This window comes from Solanum tuberosum, unplaced genomic scaffold (genome assembly GCF_000226075.1).
Source record: "Solanum tuberosum cultivar DM 1-3 516 R44 unplaced genomic scaffold, SolTub_3.0 scf00060, whole genome shotgun sequence".
In the NCBI taxonomy this organism is placed as follows: Eukaryota; Viridiplantae; Streptophyta; class Magnoliopsida; order Solanales; family Solanaceae; genus Solanum; species Solanum tuberosum.
The window spans coordinates 1,078,163-1,094,656 of record NW_006238985.1 but is presented as its reverse complement, the minus strand read 5'-3'; the positions used below and the strand labels follow the sequence as shown (position 1 = coordinate 1,094,656).

At 30.4% G+C, this 16,494-nt stretch overlaps 1 protein-coding gene across 3 annotated transcripts; it reads left to right on the top strand.

Annotated features, from left to right (window-relative positions):
- Positions 1-5,123: 5,123 nt before the first annotated feature.
- Positions 5,124-10,018, top strand: LOC102596740 (calmodulin-binding protein 60 C). Of its 3 annotated transcripts, none has more exons than XM_006344666.2 (9): positions 5,124-5,399; positions 5,629-5,749; positions 5,835-5,910; positions 6,661-6,701; positions 6,836-7,323; positions 7,577-7,737; positions 7,835-8,032; positions 8,118-8,286; positions 9,139-10,018. In XM_006344666.2, exons 2-9 carry the CDS (start codon positions 5,661-5,663, stop codon positions 9,564-9,566), a joined length of 1,650 nt encoding a protein of 549 aa, XP_006344728.1. In that variant the 5' UTR covers positions 5,124-5,399; positions 5,629-5,660; the 3' UTR covers positions 9,567-10,018. The 3 variants fall into 3 exon arrangements, with proteins under 3 accessions (XP_006344728.1, XP_015163024.1, XP_015163023.1); XM_015307538.1 differs by having other exon boundaries at positions 5,127-5,227; XM_015307537.1 differs by lacking the exon at positions 5,124-5,399 and having other exon boundaries at positions 5,427-5,749.
- Positions 10,019-16,494: the final 6,476 nt, after the last annotated feature.

The following is a 16,494-nucleotide window of genomic DNA, read 5'->3' as shown; positions in this document are numbered from 1 at the left end:
TAAATCCATCTTGTTTATATTTATTGGTCGAGTGTTGTCAAGTTTTATTTTTTGTATTGTTATTATTATTCCGTTCGTTTTTATTTATATGTTGTCTTCATTAAAAATAGACGGTCATTAATACTTATCATATCACAAAATCAATATTCCCTTTGTTTTTATTTATATGTCATAATTTTAGATTTTACATCCTTTAAGAACTATGGAAGTTTAACAATGTACTCTTATTTAGTTATTATGTGGAAGTCAAGTTTTCAATAAATGAACATAAATAAATTTATTTTGATTAATTAAATTGACCAATGGACATGAATTAATCATTTAGTTTTCATATGTTAGTCAAATTCATAATTTCAAGACTAATAGCTCCCAAGGGTAAAATCGGAAGAATAATGTCATTTATGCATTGATCTTGTGAACTGACAAATATTAAGTACCATTTGTTTTTAGTAAGGACGATATATAAATTGGAACGGAGGGAATATATAAATAATATTATTCTTCTTATTTTACCCCCTTGAAAGTATGACTTTAACCAATAAAGAAAAACTAAATGATTAATTCATGTTCATTGGTCAATTTAGTTAATAAAAATAAATTAATTTATGTTCATTTATTGTAAACTTGACTTCAAGAGAACACTAAATAATGGTAAAATAGTAAACTTACTTTGTTTCTTAAGGAACATGAAATCTAAAATCGCGACATATAAATAAAAGAAAGGGAAGATATTTTTTACTTTTTTCTTCGATTTTAGTATCACCAACCGTTTTAATTGCTTCAATATTGCATTATTTTATCTTCGCTATATGTTTTCTTTGTTATTATTTTCAGCATGACCTTTTTCGCTATTGTATTTGCTTATATACTTATTTTTATATACTTTAGCTAAGTCATAAGTCTATTGAAAATGACATTTCTATAACTCCATCTTTATAAGAAACCAATAAAATTGCGCACCCTAAAAATTTCAAATTCAATTAAAAAATTACACTAGATTATTTTTGTTGTGATTTTTTCCTATTAACACTCACACTGCAGAAAGGTCTTTAAATATTAGTAACGACAATCAGCGTGCATCAAATAGTCAAAAAGTATAAGAAGAGGAAGAAAACACAAGAGATTTTTCCCACCGACACTAGATTTACAAGAAACTCCTTGGAAGTTACAAAATATAATTTATTTCATCATTATCATAAAACAGGTTGTGTCCTTTTCAATGAAAATATTACTGTGAATTAGAAAAGTGTACCATTTTAAAATTTAATATTTTTCGAAATCAAATTTTCAATAAAGAAATATAAAGTAGTAATTTATTTTGATTAATCGATCTGATCAATGAACATAAATTAATTATTTAGTTTTCTATGTTGGTAAATTCATACTTTCAAAACTAAGAGCCCGTTTGAATTGACTTTAAAAAATAGTTTTTAAGTTAAAAATAAAAAGTTAAACGTAAGTAACGTTCAAGTCAAAAAATAAAAACTAGTGGGAGACCTACTTTTGATTTTTAACTTATTTTAAGTCATTTTTAACTTTGTCAAACATTTCCTAACTTATTTTAAGTTATTTTTATATTTGTCAAATACTCCAAAAGTAAAAAAATTGACTTAAAAGTAGATTTGACCAACTTTTAACCCAATTCAAACACCCTCTAATAATTCTCAAGGGTAAAATAGGAAGCATAATACAATTTATGCATTGATTTTGTGAAATGACAAATATTAAGGACTGTCTATTTTTAATAAGAACGACATATAAATATGAAGAAAGTAGATTGTAGAGTAATTATTACTCCCTTTGTCCAACAATAGTTGTCCACAATGATTGACATAATGAGTTTATCATTTTACCCATATTAATTATGAAATGAATAAATTAAAAATTTAAGATTTTTAAAAAGTTTTATCTTTTCTAACGTAATTAATTGAGGGTATAATATATATAAAAAATTATTCTTTTTTAATTTGTCAAAATAAATAAGTAAAAAATAAAATAAACAAGTCATTAGGGACAAAGTTCACATGACATAAATATGAGCAAACAATGTTAATATTTCCACATAGACAAAAGAGAAGTGCACAACTTCCAAGAATATGCAAAACCTTGAATTTTCCAAGAAAATATTAGTAGCTTGGTGAAAAAGTTTACTCAACAAATACATAATCCAAAAATAATAAGGCGTGTCTCTTTTCAATAGGTTTTATTTCTAGTTTCAATAAAACAATGACAAAGTTCCTTTCATTGGCCTTTGGTGTATGTGTAGTCGTGTCGACAATGATGCTGATATACTTGGCTTTTAATAGAAAAAAAATCGAATCTTGGATTAATTGTGTCACACATTAGTTTATCACTATAATGAAATAATTAGATAAAACATAACACATATTGAACCTACTAAAAACATCACCTAAGATGGGAGAGTTTGAAAGTTACGGATTATGTTAGATGGTTAGTAATTAACAGTTGAATGTTCATTCAATTTTTTGCGAAAAAAAATTATGATTGTACTTGGACCTTCTTTCCTATCATTGGTATTAATATTATTTTTGTAGTTTCTTATTTTTCGATTTTGATTATTATCTTCTTCTTTTTTGTGTGTGTTTTGATTATCACATTATTTTATAGACATTATTATTCCTTCTGTTGTACGTTATGGTTGCTTCTATTTCACGTTATGTTGTTTTTATTGCTTTGATTTTTGTATTCCCTATTTCAAATTGGTTCAAAAATGTGTTTATCTTAAACTGAGAATCTATTAGAAACAACATTTCTATATCTACACAATAGAAGTAAGGTTTTTGTACATTTTACCTTTTTCAAACTTCACTTATATAAATACACCGTATATATTATTGTTATTGTTGTATAACAAGAAAACAAAGCATCCTAATCTCCGGTCTTGTCATTGGCGTTAGTTTTTGTGTTTATTACTTAATTAAGTACTGCTAAGTACTTTTTTGTTTTTTCCCCCTCATTGGAGTGGAAATTTTGATTTTATTATTTTACTTCTATTTTTTTTTAAATTATTATATTTACTTTATAGTTTACATCAAGACTTTTTTGTTAGGATTCAAATTTGTTAGTCTCTTTCACGCTGGTTGGTTGTCTTCATTACCAAACGCGTTGGTTTTATCTAATTTTTCAATCTCAAAATTTAAGAAAATATGGTGTTTTAGATCAAAATTCAAATATAGAAAGACTTGCATAATATACATGATTAATGTATGATCATGGGTTTCTTATGTATGGTTGATTATTAATAGACTTTCATATATGGACTAAAGATTTGAAAATGACCAAATTCATGTTCATTTCATTAGATATTTTTTATTTGAACTATGTAATTACAAAAAATTCTACTTAAAATATCACTTATTTATAAACATACATGTATAGTCCATATATGAATGTCTGAATAGTCCGTTTATGGTCATCAAAATCACTTAATTTTAATTTTAATTTAATTTAAAGATGTAATTCAATTTTGTCTGATTAGTTTGGTCATCCAATTTTACCTGGTTAATTTTCTAATAATTTAAACTAAAATTACAATTTTTGTTAACTATTTAATGACGTAGCAACTTTAAATATCTCTTAAAAAATTATTTTCAAAACTACGATCAATACTTAGATATTTTTAAGCATCCAACCCAATGCTTGTAATAACATTCAACTAACACAAGGGCACTTATGATCAATGAAGTAGGTTGAACCAAGAATATGATATGATGGTCAATGAAATGAGTTGGTTCCTGGTGAGAGGTTATAAATATTCCGTGAAATCAATCGAGGTGCACCCAAGCTAAGATGGATACCACGATTAAAAAAAGAACTCGATTAAAAGAACATGTAATATATATATATATATTTTAAATATATTTTTATCCTATTAAATTAATATAATTTGATGAAAGTAACCTAAACACCCTTATTTTATCATAATATTATTAATACTCTCCTTTCCCCACATTAGTTGTCCATCTTACTGTAAATTCTGGATCCGACTCCTCTCCATTATCCCTTCCCTCCATTTCGTCATGTGCACGTCTAGATGAGAGATATGTGTCTTATTTAAGAATATATTGTAATTCTTACCAAATTTAGAGAATAGTTTTCTAAAATTAGTTGACTTAACTATGGTTATGATATTTAATAATATAATATAATCTTGACCTTTAAATTTTAAATAATACACATGTCTCTCATCTAGACGTATACTTGAGGAAATGGAGGGAAGTCAGATCTGTGTAAATTATTATCTCAAGTTACTTGTTAATTTACAAAATCAAAATAAAATTAATGTATTTTTTTCTATTTTACCTTTATACTTTATGGCACTAATACCCGCATTATATCTTAACAAAATGAATAACTACTCCTTATGTTCAACAATACTTGTTCATTATTGACTTTGCACACTTCTTAAGAAATTATAAACAGAAGTCGAGTTGCATATCGGTCGGTTCGGTTTTGAAGTTTATCTGTTTGGCTTATTGGTTACCGGTTTGTAGAGATGCTAAACAGTTATAGAACCATAAAGATATTGACTTATTAGTTATTTGTTTATCGGTTTTTTATCGTTATCGGTTCGGTTATCGATTTAACCGTTTAGATTTGACACAAAAAAAGAAACATTGAAAATCACTTAGAAACAAGGTGACAAGTCAAATAAACAATGCACATGAGTTCATAAGTTATATCTTGCTAAAAAACAAACACTTTTACATTGTAGAATAACCAAGTGTTTGAGACAACCAAAAATAAAAGTAGGAAACCAAACTCTAAGCCAAACACTTTATATACAAAATGATATAAATATAATTATTTAATTTACTATCGGGTTATCGGTTAACCCGTTAAGAAAAAACTTCAAACCGTTAAGAACCAATAACCTGATAACAAAAAAAATCAAAACCGTTATCAAAACTGCAACCAATAACCCAATAACTTTTTTTCAGTTCAGGTTATCGGTTTCGGTTCGATTTTGAACAACTCTAAATACCTTTCTATTATACTACTCTTTGAATAAAATAAATATAATATCTTGAAAAATGTAATAATATAGTTGATAACTATTATTGAGCGGAGGAATACTATATAACTAGGAGTCGCAAATACGCGTGCATTGATTATGTGTCTAGCGGCAGTTCCACAAAGTTTGGGTTGATTAGATCCTCTATATTCTTGTAACTAAACTTTCCTCGTATTTTTCTAAGTTCACGCGGTAGGTAATTCATCGTTGCCTACTAATTCTGGTTATTTTCTTGGATTTTTCTTCTTCAAATCTTGAAAGCCCCCATTTTTCCAAGTTGTGGATTTGATTAATCAGTAAAAGCAACAATATTTTATTCAAGATTCTCTTCTTTTAATGCAGAAGACGACATTGACTTAAACAAGTAAGTCTTTCAGTTTGAATTTTGAATAATAAACACAACCACACATAGCACCCACAATGTGTTTGTGTTAATGTCTAAGAGAACTACACACCCTTTGTGTTTGACAATATAAATTAATTGGATATATATGAAGCTTCTTACCTGTTTCCTGCTAATTTTGGGGTCATTATTTCTAATATAAGACTATAGTTGTTAGCAGTTGAACGTTACCTTCTAACATATTGTGCAGGACTATTGGTATCACTCCCAAATTGGACTTTGATGGTACAGAAACGGAATATCAATCAGGATAATGATGAAAACTCTGAGTTTCCATCTAGGGAATCTAAGCGCCAACATCCTTCTAATGCGTATGTTGAATAAAGTTTCTGTCTTTCATCTGTTTTTTTGTGAATTTGGGTTGCATTGTTCTGATTGGTGTTTTTTTTTTCACAGGTTTTTTTCAGGGTTAAGGAGTTACTCTTCTCCACAAGAACTTGCACTAAGGTTGGAGCCCTCAATCCGAAGCTGGGTAAGATTCTACTTGCTAAGCAAGAAAAATACTACTAGTATTATATCTTTCTGTTTGTAGGAGAAATACAATTTAGTCTTCAAGATTGTGCAAAGGGACAGAATTCGTTAAATTTTGATAACCTCATGAGCCTTTTTTGATTGGAAAAGTTCATTTGGTTAGTGAATATCAGGTTAAAGCCTGGACTTCCTTGACATTTGACAAGATATCTTCACATTTGTTCATCAAGTTGCATTTTACATTTCTGTAAGTTTTGTCTGCATATTGATAAGTTACAAGGTTTTCTCAGATTGCTTGCATCCGAAGTGTTCTTTACCTTTTCTTAATCCTTTTTGCCAGCCATTGAATATCTGTAGTATGTATCTCAGAAGATTCCTTTCTTCATCGTTTACTTCTCCATCTTGGTGATCTTTCCTTTCTGCTGATTGATCTTGATTGGAGGATTGTTATCGGATTGTGTTATTAGTGATATATGATTTAGTCCTTGTTCAATTACTGTTGGACAGTACCAGGCCATGTGAATTCTGCCGGTATACAGAGTGCCAGTGAAATTGTCATTCACAGGGCAAAAGCTTGAAGTATTTCTGTTCAATTCCCAATTGGAGTAGTCTTGAAAATTATTGCTATATGGAAGCTAAAATTAGTTATTGTCAACAGAGAGGAGTATTTTGTTTTATTTATTTTTACTTTGATTTGTCTTGTGTTAAAGTTTCCATGTTTATCATCCTTGGTTTTCTTAAATGGTGATAGGTGCGTGAAGAGATTGAGAGAACACTTCAATCTACCCTGAGGTCAGTTCTTGCACAATGAGGAATTATGTTGTTTTCTTAACTATAAACTTACCATTCTCTAAGCATCGGAATGAATGTGTTGGTTGATATTGGTATACAATGATTTACAAAGGGATTTCTTTTGGTTGTTGCAGATCCTCACTTAATGATGACAAGACTTCTCAATCTAGGGCTATTCAGTTACTTTTTGACGATATTCTCCCTTCTTCCCTTTTCACGGGCAGTAATGTATCCAGGGACAATAGGCCCATTAAAGTTCTCTTGCATGATGCTAGTTCGAACCAGAGAATAACATCTGGACCGTTATCTTCGGCAAAAGTTGATGTGGTTGTTCTTAATGGGGAATTTAACCCCAACGATCTAGAAGACTGGAGTGAGGAAGAGTTCAGCAAAAAGGTTATTCGTGCAAGAGAAGGAAAACGTCCATTATTAACTGGAGATTTAATCATTCAGCTAAGGGATGGTGTGGGATATCTGGGTGATATCAGCTTCACTGACAATTCAAGCTGGGTAAAGAGCAGGACCTTTAGGTTGGGACTGAAATTGATTAACCGCTCTGGTGAATTTAGGGTCAGAGAAGGAGTTAGCAAGCCTTTTACTGTGAGAGATCATCGTGGGGAGGGTAAGTTCTTTTTACCTGCCCTTATCTCCATTAACCTGTTAATAACACCCTGCAAAGCGGAAGAAGAGGACAGTTGGGTAGAAATTTGCTTAGCTTTGCTATATTATCCACTTCTACTTTCCTCATGCAGATTTGAGTATCCATTTTGTTGAGATGTTGCTCGTAGTACAACTGATTTCCAGTCTTTGCGCATATTATTTTGATGTAATATATCGGACTGACATTGTTTTATTTTCTTATTCCTTTGGTTTAGCTTATAAGAAGCATTACCCTCCCACTTTGGATGATGAGATCTGGCGGTTGGAAAAGATTGCCAAAGATGGTGCTTCACACAAACGGTTGAGTAATGAAGGAATATCATGTGTGAAAGAGTTCCTACGGCTGTTTGTCACTGACCCATCTCTTTTACGTAAGGTAAGGTCATCCTTAATTACATTAAGAATGTTGTCTTTGGTCTGAAGTCGACCTTTTATTTATATAAAGTTTGTTTTTGGTGTCATCTAAATTATAGATGCTGGCTTGTGGGAACAACATATGGGAGAAAATAACTGAACATGTGAGCACTTGTCCGTTAGACAACAGCGAGTGGTACATCTACAACGCCGGAGAAAGTATTGTACTTCTGTTCAACTGCATCTATGAACTTGTAGGTGCAATTCTTGATGGACAAAATTTCCAGTCCATTGACAAATTAGATGTATTTCAGAAGGTCTGTACTCTGTATCCCACATAGATATTTATTTGTTTCCTTACTGTAAGAGTTAAGAAGCTGATGATATTCTTATAACTGCCAGCGGATGGTGGAAGACTTTAAGCGTAGTGTTTATAAAAATTTGAATTGTCTAGCTCCCCTTGAGGACCGTTCTTTGATTGGCCAAGCAGCCCTTACATCCAATCTGCAAAATGGCCTTTCTCATATTCCTAGTTCAAGCCAACAGAATATGAACTACTCAGATGAGCAAGGTATGAACCATCAAATCTTCTTCTGCAGTCATATGCCTCTTTTTACCATTTATTTTTCCATTTTCTTTTATTGTGTGTTTCTTTTAATCTTTTGGTCGTGTGGTGTGTGTGTGTGGAGGGGGTGGGGGGGGGGGGTGTGTGTGGGGGGGGGGTGGGGGGGGGGGGGGGTGTGTGTGGGGGGGGGGGGGGGGTGGGGGGGGGGGGGGGTGTGTGTGGGGGGGGGGGGGGGGTGGGGGGGGGGGGTGTGTGTGGGGGGGGGGGGGGGGGTGGGGGGGGGGGGGGGTGGGGGGGGGGTGGGGGGGGGGTGGGGGGGGGGGGGGGGTGTGTGTGGGGGGGGGGTGGGGGGGGGGGGTGTGTGTGGGGGGGGGGTGGGGGGGGGGGGTGTGTGTGGGGGGGGGGGGGGGGGTGGGGGGGGGGGGGGGGTGTGTGTGGGGGGGGGGGGGGGGGGTGGGGGGGGGGTGGGGGGGGGGGGGGGGGGGGGGGGGGTGTATGGCAAGAGTATGCTTTTAACCAAGCATTTTGATACATCTGATTGTGCATAACTTAGTTGTGTTCTTGAAAATATTTTCACTTCTTAGGAGCTAATATTGAACTTCTTTTAGTGTCTAAACCATCTAAATATTACTCCCTCTGATTCAATTTGATTATCTAGTTTTGACTTGACACGAAGTTCAAGAAAGTAAAGACAACAAATTGAAACGGAAGCAAGTATAACTTAAAAGACCTGCATTTACCTACCCTCCCATTCCAGGTGGTAGTTCCTTTTGGAAGGGCTCTTTGGACCAATTTTTTTTGTTATTCCTCTTTTTTGCCTGAGAAATGATTTTATGACTATAAAAATGTGTTCTGCAGGTCAAGTGGAGTTCCAGAGCAACTCTGATCATGCCACAATTTCATCACCGCTAGCCTACACAGCTCAACAGGATAGTCCAACTGCAGTGTCCATGCCTGAAAGCTTTCATGGAATGCAAGCATTTAATTCGACCTTGGCAAACAGTTTCTTGGTTGGTGATCCCTGCTCCAGTATCTACCCTGGTGATTATGATTGGGGTTCCAATGGTTCATTTGATTCACTAGGGATGAGCGATTATCTACCTCCCAACAACAATTATCAGTTTGAGACACCAGTGTGGCAAGGGAATGGATTGTTAGCGAGTTCAAGTGTTCAGCCGGTGTCACCTAATATTGGCATTCACATCACAAGACGTGGAAATCCTAGAGCCATTTGGTGCACAATCCGTGCTGTCCTGAAATGGAAAACATTGGTTAAGCGAAAGTAGCTATTTGAAGGTGGAAAGGCTTTTACAAGTAGATATCTGAAGTTTGTTCGAGATATAACCAGGAAACTTCACCTCCATCTCTCAGCCTATTCTTTGAACTCTTGGGTATTTTGAAACATAAATATATTTATATGTCCATTACATATAGCATCCATCGTATATATGTGAGTAAATTGTACATATAGTAAGGTTTTTGTCAGGATGAAGGTGCATGTAGGATAAATTTTCTTGCAGAAACAGTAGCAAGATATCAAATGTTATGCTACCGCAAATGCCATCGTCCTTGGAGGAGTTTAGTGCTACCTCTTTACTAATAGTACTAGTAGTTTTCTTGTGTGTTTTCTGCATCAGATGTAATAAATGGTGCTTGTACAGGAAGTAATATTATTACCTTAATTATTAGTTTATAATAATGAGATGCTATGTCAATTGTTGTCAGCTGTATCCTTGGAGCTCGTCTGGCCCCATTGTACATTTTCTGTCATTACACTTCGTGGTATATAAACATATAGCTGTACATTACCTAATTGTTGGGAATCTTAGTAACTCGGTTGGCTGACTATTTGAACTTTCATCTTAAGGTGAAGGTTCAATTTCTTATCTTGTAATCCGTTTCCCCTTTCCCTACCCCCCAATTTTATATTTTTAAAAAGTGTTTATCTAATATTAGTGTTGGACATAAACCTTTTTTAGTTTGGGAGTCGCATGCTGGCATTTCCAACCTTACCCTCTATTTACTCTCTAAAATAGAGTTTTCTATTTTTTCAGACAATTAACTTCAATCCAATTCTCTATTTTAGTCTCTAAAAAATAATTTTCTTCTCTCTTCAATATTATATTATTATTTCTATCTTTTTTTTTCTTTATTTCATTATATCAAAATATAGAAAATAAAGAGTAAAATAGAAGTGAATTGGAGATGGTCTAATAAAAGAACGATTTGATGTTTTTAACTATGAGTTTAACTGCTTTGTTGGGGGCTCAAGAATCAAGTGACAATACTATCACAAACTTTCACTTAATGCCACATATGTCCTATCTTTTACATTATGAACCCCTCGAGGTATTTTTGTAAACTTTCCAACAACCACATAATATTATTGGCCAAAACAATATCTTACGGTAGCTTTCCATATAAAATTTGAGTAAAACTAAATGGCACGACACTTTTTTGACGCGATCTGGCATGACACTGCGAAATGATACAAATAGCCTTTTAGCTTTTGGCTCCAAAACCACCTAAATTTCCCTCCAAAAAAAAAAAAGAAAATCACCTTTGACAAATTTTTTTTATTTACTTTACTCATTTTATTTCATTTACTTGACTCTTTCAATATCTTTACTTTCTTTTTTACTTAATTCACTTTATCTCTTATTCTATAGAATGTTTCTTAATTTTTTTATGTTTGGTTGGCTTAAATATTTTAGAAAATATTTCTCAAATAATAATTTTTTCCTTACCTCACTCCGTACCCCGACCCTCCCCATTCAAAAAAACAAAATTTTTAAAATCTTCTTTTTTAAAAAAAAAAATCAATTTATTTTGTTACTACACCCAAACTAGCCCCTCCCCCAACAAAAAATAATTAACAACTTAAAATTTTATTTTTAAAAAACAGTTCAAAGTTAGATTTTTTCGATTTTTTACCCCTCTTAACTCCTGACAGTCCACCCCCACTTTCCACAAAAAAAATTAAAATTTGACCCCCCAAAAAATTTTTTTGAAAAATTTTATTTTTTTAAAAAAATAATCATTTTATTCTTTTATATATATGTATATTGAAACTATTCGTGCTTTGTGCGGTTGTAATGAAAATTAATAAATTAATTTATTTTATCATTGATAAAAAATAATTCTATGAATTACTAATAAATTTTTAATTATAATGAAATAGTATGGAATATTTATATTCATGCCAGTGACATAAAAGACAATGTAAATTTTTGCCTTCATATGAAACATGATATGTTTTTTCAATATGCTAAATAGACTTTATATTCATATGGTAAAACATACAATTTAGAGGTCATATTTTGAAACAACAATCTATGTATTAAGTTGAAAACAATACATTTTTTTGTTTAAATCTTATCTATCTTTTGAGTACTCGATCATTTATGATAACATCAATTTTGATATTATTTTTTTAAAACTTTCACGTTACGTCTTTTTCATCACATTTGTTTACTATTTATATATTAAAGAAATATTTTCTAAAATTATAACAATGAAACAAATAGGAGTTATGAATAATATTTAAGAGTAGAAGTTATAAAGAAGATAAGAAACATGAGTTATCATAACTTTAATATATAATATTATTATGACATTAAGTACATTAATCGTTGTGCATTGATTTTATTTGTAAAATAAATAAATGACTGAAAATATAGTGGGTAAAAATCAAAAAAATAAGAAAAAGGATAAATAAATTTATTGCATAAAAGACGTGTCATGTTACAATCTCATCAAAGACCACAATTAAATAATATATAGGCATAAATTTTTAGAATTATGTAGCTACGACATAAAAAATAATAATCTACATTATTATATTCACAAAGTAATAAAAAATGAAAAGAAAACTTCTAAATACATTTCAAGCAAAAAAAGAATAGCGACAAAAATAAATTGTTACATATGCATAAGAATAAACAACGATGTCATGTAATAATTTATTTCATCATATAACTTATTCTCATAATTCTTTTGTTTGAAATAAGATAGTTATATTAATTATGTTTTACAATAAAAAGTAGGATCATATAGGACTAAATGAGTAATGTTGTCAATATGTGTACTTAAGTTACTATAAATTACAAGTCAAAGTAAAAAAAATCTCTAGTAAAAGTAATTCCTAACTATGCTTCAAAAATATTCTTCTAAAGCCTTCAAGAAAACATACAATAAATAAATAAAGGAGAAAGCAATACAATACAAGAATCACTTTTACAATTTTCATTATCAAATAAATATGAATTCAATAAATCAATTCAAGATAAATTATTTAATTATAATAATATAAAACACAAAAAATATAAATAATTGTTAATATGGTACTGTTTTATGTATGGTATTTATGATATTTATATTCCCATCATGTCAAATAAAAAAATAATTATATTAAAAAAGGAAAAATAATTTAAACTATACTCGTAAGTTATGAAATTATCAAGACTAAAATTAAAGGGTATGAGTTATGAGTAGTTATTATTTATAAATATAGTAAATTATAAAAACTTAAAATATTAGAAGTTATATTTGTCATTTTATAATAAGAAAAAGGGCACAAAGAAATTCTCGACGAAAACGATGTCAAATAACTTGAGTATAAATTTAACTACCTTATACGTGCTCTTAATAACAACAATTGCATGAATAATGTAAAAATCAAGCTAAAAAGATATCAAGAAAATATATAATAAATAAATAAATAAAGGAGAAAGTAATACAATACAAGCAACATTTCTACAACTTTCATTATAAAAAAATATGAATTCAATAAATCGATTCATCAATTCATAATTCTTCGAACCCTTATCGTTATCGATATTCATTTCACAAGCCGGTCTGCATTGAAGAATTTTATTCTTCTACTACTTTAAATATGAAATAATAGAATGATCATATTTATAAAGATAAAATGATGGAATATCACACGGTGTTTTAAATTTTAAATTAAATATTTAGGAGATGAATATGAAAAGTATGAGTTATGAATATTATTTAGAGTAAAAATGGAATAAATGAGTTGTGAATGTAAGACTTTAATAAAGCAAATAAAGGAGGAATAAAAACAAAATAAAGAAGAGATGAAACAGTGCTTAATGTCTATAGTTACGGGAAAACTATTTCATGAAAATGGATAACAATCTTTGTTGTTTAAATGAATCTCAAGTAATAGTTTTAAATTTTCTAATAAATTATACAAATAGAAAACATTAAGAAAAATGTCAAAAATTATAAATGAAATTGGATTTATTTTAACAATCATACTAATTTATTGTGTATAAATTATTATATTAATTATTATATTTATTAATGAAAAATTGAGATGTCACTCCAAATTCCAATCATGCATTCTACTTTCTTAATTACATTCAATTATTCTACTTTAATTAAGAAAATAGGGGAAAATAAAGAAAAATATCAAAAAAAAAAGAGAAAAAAAAAGATAAATATGAATGGTGGCCTTAGAGAGGTGTCACATCATCTATATATATATTATTTTTTTATATCAGAACAAAAAAAATTGTACTAACAATATTAAATTAACGTACTCAACTAAATAAGATAATAACTTTTTAAAATATTTACCTATAAATAATAAATATTATTTAATTTTAAATTTTAAATTTTGTTACTTTTTATAAAATTCAAGAGCGAGGTAAATGTTTTTATTCTATTGTTAAAAATAATAATAACATGGCCCGACATTTCATTAGGAGTGAGGTTTATATTTTGAGGAAAATAGGAATAACTCAGTAATATTGTGGTCCTAAAAGAAACAAAAGTGATTACAAGACAAATTTTCAAACATGGATGATTATCTAAGGAATTTGCTCTTAAATTTCTTTTACGTCGCAATTCAATACTTTCTCCATCCCATAATAGTTGTGTTAGTTAGTTTATATATATATATATATATTAAATTACTTGTTTATTAATTAAATTAAAATAAAATTAGTTAATTTTTGTTTTCACTTTATCCCTACAATTAATACTCTTAAGGAAATATTATTAAAAAAAATAATTTAACTAGAAAATAATGGATTCATTAAATGTTTTGAATTTCATGAAAATTAGTAGTGTTGTTCTCAACGTGAAATATAATTATTGAAATTGTAAAATATTATTATTATTATTTTGTAGAGGTATTAATTAATCAATAAATTAATAAATATTACTTTAATGAATATTCTTAAAATTTAATGAATATACCTTATTTCCCCCCTTAAAAACAAGTGATACTAAAAAAAGAAGAAGAATGGAAGAATAAACAACAATGAAAGATAAACAAATTGGAAGAAAGAGTGAATAGAGTATTGAAGTGAATATAAATAAAGGCTTCTTGGACAGTGTTTTTTATTGGGAAGGAAAAATTCTTGGACAATGTAATTTCTTGAAACCATCTAGTGGTTTAAGATTTTTCTTTTAGTAGTTTTACTTTAGCGGGTACTTTGGGTACAACAAGAAAAATGAATTTACCCTATCACCTTTCCCATTTCTGTGAAATTACGACCTTGCCTTGAAAAAGAAAGGTCCTACCATTTTGTGTCAAAAAGTGTCCTGCCAAATACAACTCATCTAGTTGATAAAAAAAAACTAACTTATATGAACCCATAAAATCAGAAGGGCAAGAATTGCAAGAACACTTTTCACTACATATTTTTTCAGATGACATCTCAAGAAAAGTAAAAGAAATATGATAATAATAAAAATAATAATTTTAAACTAATCCTAAGAAACAAAAAAAGGACTACAAGTCAAAATAAATACTAAAGACAATTTCTAAGCCATAGTCCCCGGCAGCGGCACCATTTTTGATAACGTTCAAATATACTTCTTGAAAAGAAATATAAACGATCGTATGCAATATATTTACCCAACTATGAGTCGGGGTCGATCCCACGGAGAATATGGAAGAATATTGTCAATAGCAAATATTTAACTCGATAGTCGTTATATAAAAATGGGGGGATTTAAATTGAAATAAATAAATACAATAAAAAGATAACTTTGAACTAAGTATTTATTTATATTCAGATTATTAAAAGTAACTAGGAATGTGTTCCCATTAAGCTCATAACGAAGTAATCCTAATAATAGTAATCATTTTCTAGTATATTACATACAAAGTGATAAGTTGGGTATCTCTAAATTCTTGGTCCGGCATCTAGACAATTTCACCCCGCACCTTGGTCCGGCTACGTGTGTATAATTTACTAACCCTTACCTTTACCTCATATTAGACATCATAATCGATGTTTGGCTTAGTTATTACTTCGCACCAATCGACACTAGCCTATTAGATAGTATCACACTAAATCTATGTTGATAATTCTTTTCTTGTTGATTACCTCCTTGATCCGGCAAGTAGCACAAGGAGAGTTCTAACGCGTGCACTCGTTAAAAAGACTTTTAAACAAAAGAATTATCAATGCATGCAAAACACGATTCAAGAATTGCTTATTTACTATTCATACTTTGTTAATAGATCATGGTTCCCACAACCCTAGTTGTGAATTTAGTTACTCATATTGGCAAGAACACAATTCATATAGATAGAGAAACCCTAAATAAAATAATTGAGTTCAAGACAAATTAGGAAAACAAAACCCAATTAAATTGGGTTTTCCACTGTACGCGTATTTCTGGAATTTCACGTTGCTGACCGCCTTTCATTCTAATTTGAGCCATCCAGATGCTGAGACATGGCAGCAATAGTACCCAATTTCAATTTGAAAATTGTTCGCAGCCTTTTTCCTCATATATACAAATATATTATTTTATTAAATTTAATCAATTAAGCTGCTTGCTTGATTTCCTTCTTGAACCTTCCATCTTTAATTCGTTTTAGCTTCAAACTTCTCCAATTTTCCACCAATTTAATCCTACAAATAAAATATCCAATTTAGCATAATTCATCAAATTAATGTTCAAAAAGGACAAATATAAATAATAAATGTGAAGAAATAATGATTAAAAATATTTATTTTTAGCCTCACATCAGAAGCCTGAGAGGGTGAGAGGGGGTACAGTCTCAAACCATCTAGCCTTTTTATATAATAGCAATGAACTCACTTTACCCATAAAGTGTCCTTGTTGCGTGGGTTCCATAACAACATAATAATTGCAGCTCTGTTCTAGATAGTAATATCTAGTATGCTATGATCTCATGTTATCCTAAGCATGCACGCCTTATCT

What these genes read in the sequence shown, in the direction of transcription:
- LOC102596740 (XM_006344666.2), top strand. Translation starts at nt 5,661, where the DNA reads ATGGTACAGAAACGGAATATCAATCAGGATAATGATGAAAACTCTGAG. An exon ending in GAGAGATCATCGTGGGGAGG is followed by an intron (nt 7,324 to 7,576) that starts GTAAGTTCTTTT and finishes CCTTTGGTTTAG; the next exon opens with CTTATAAGAAGCATTACCCT. An exon ending in GAACTACTCAGATGAGCAAG is followed by an intron (nt 8,287 to 9,138) that starts GTATGAACCATC and finishes TGTGTTCTGCAG; the next exon opens with GTCAAGTGGAGTTCCAGAGC.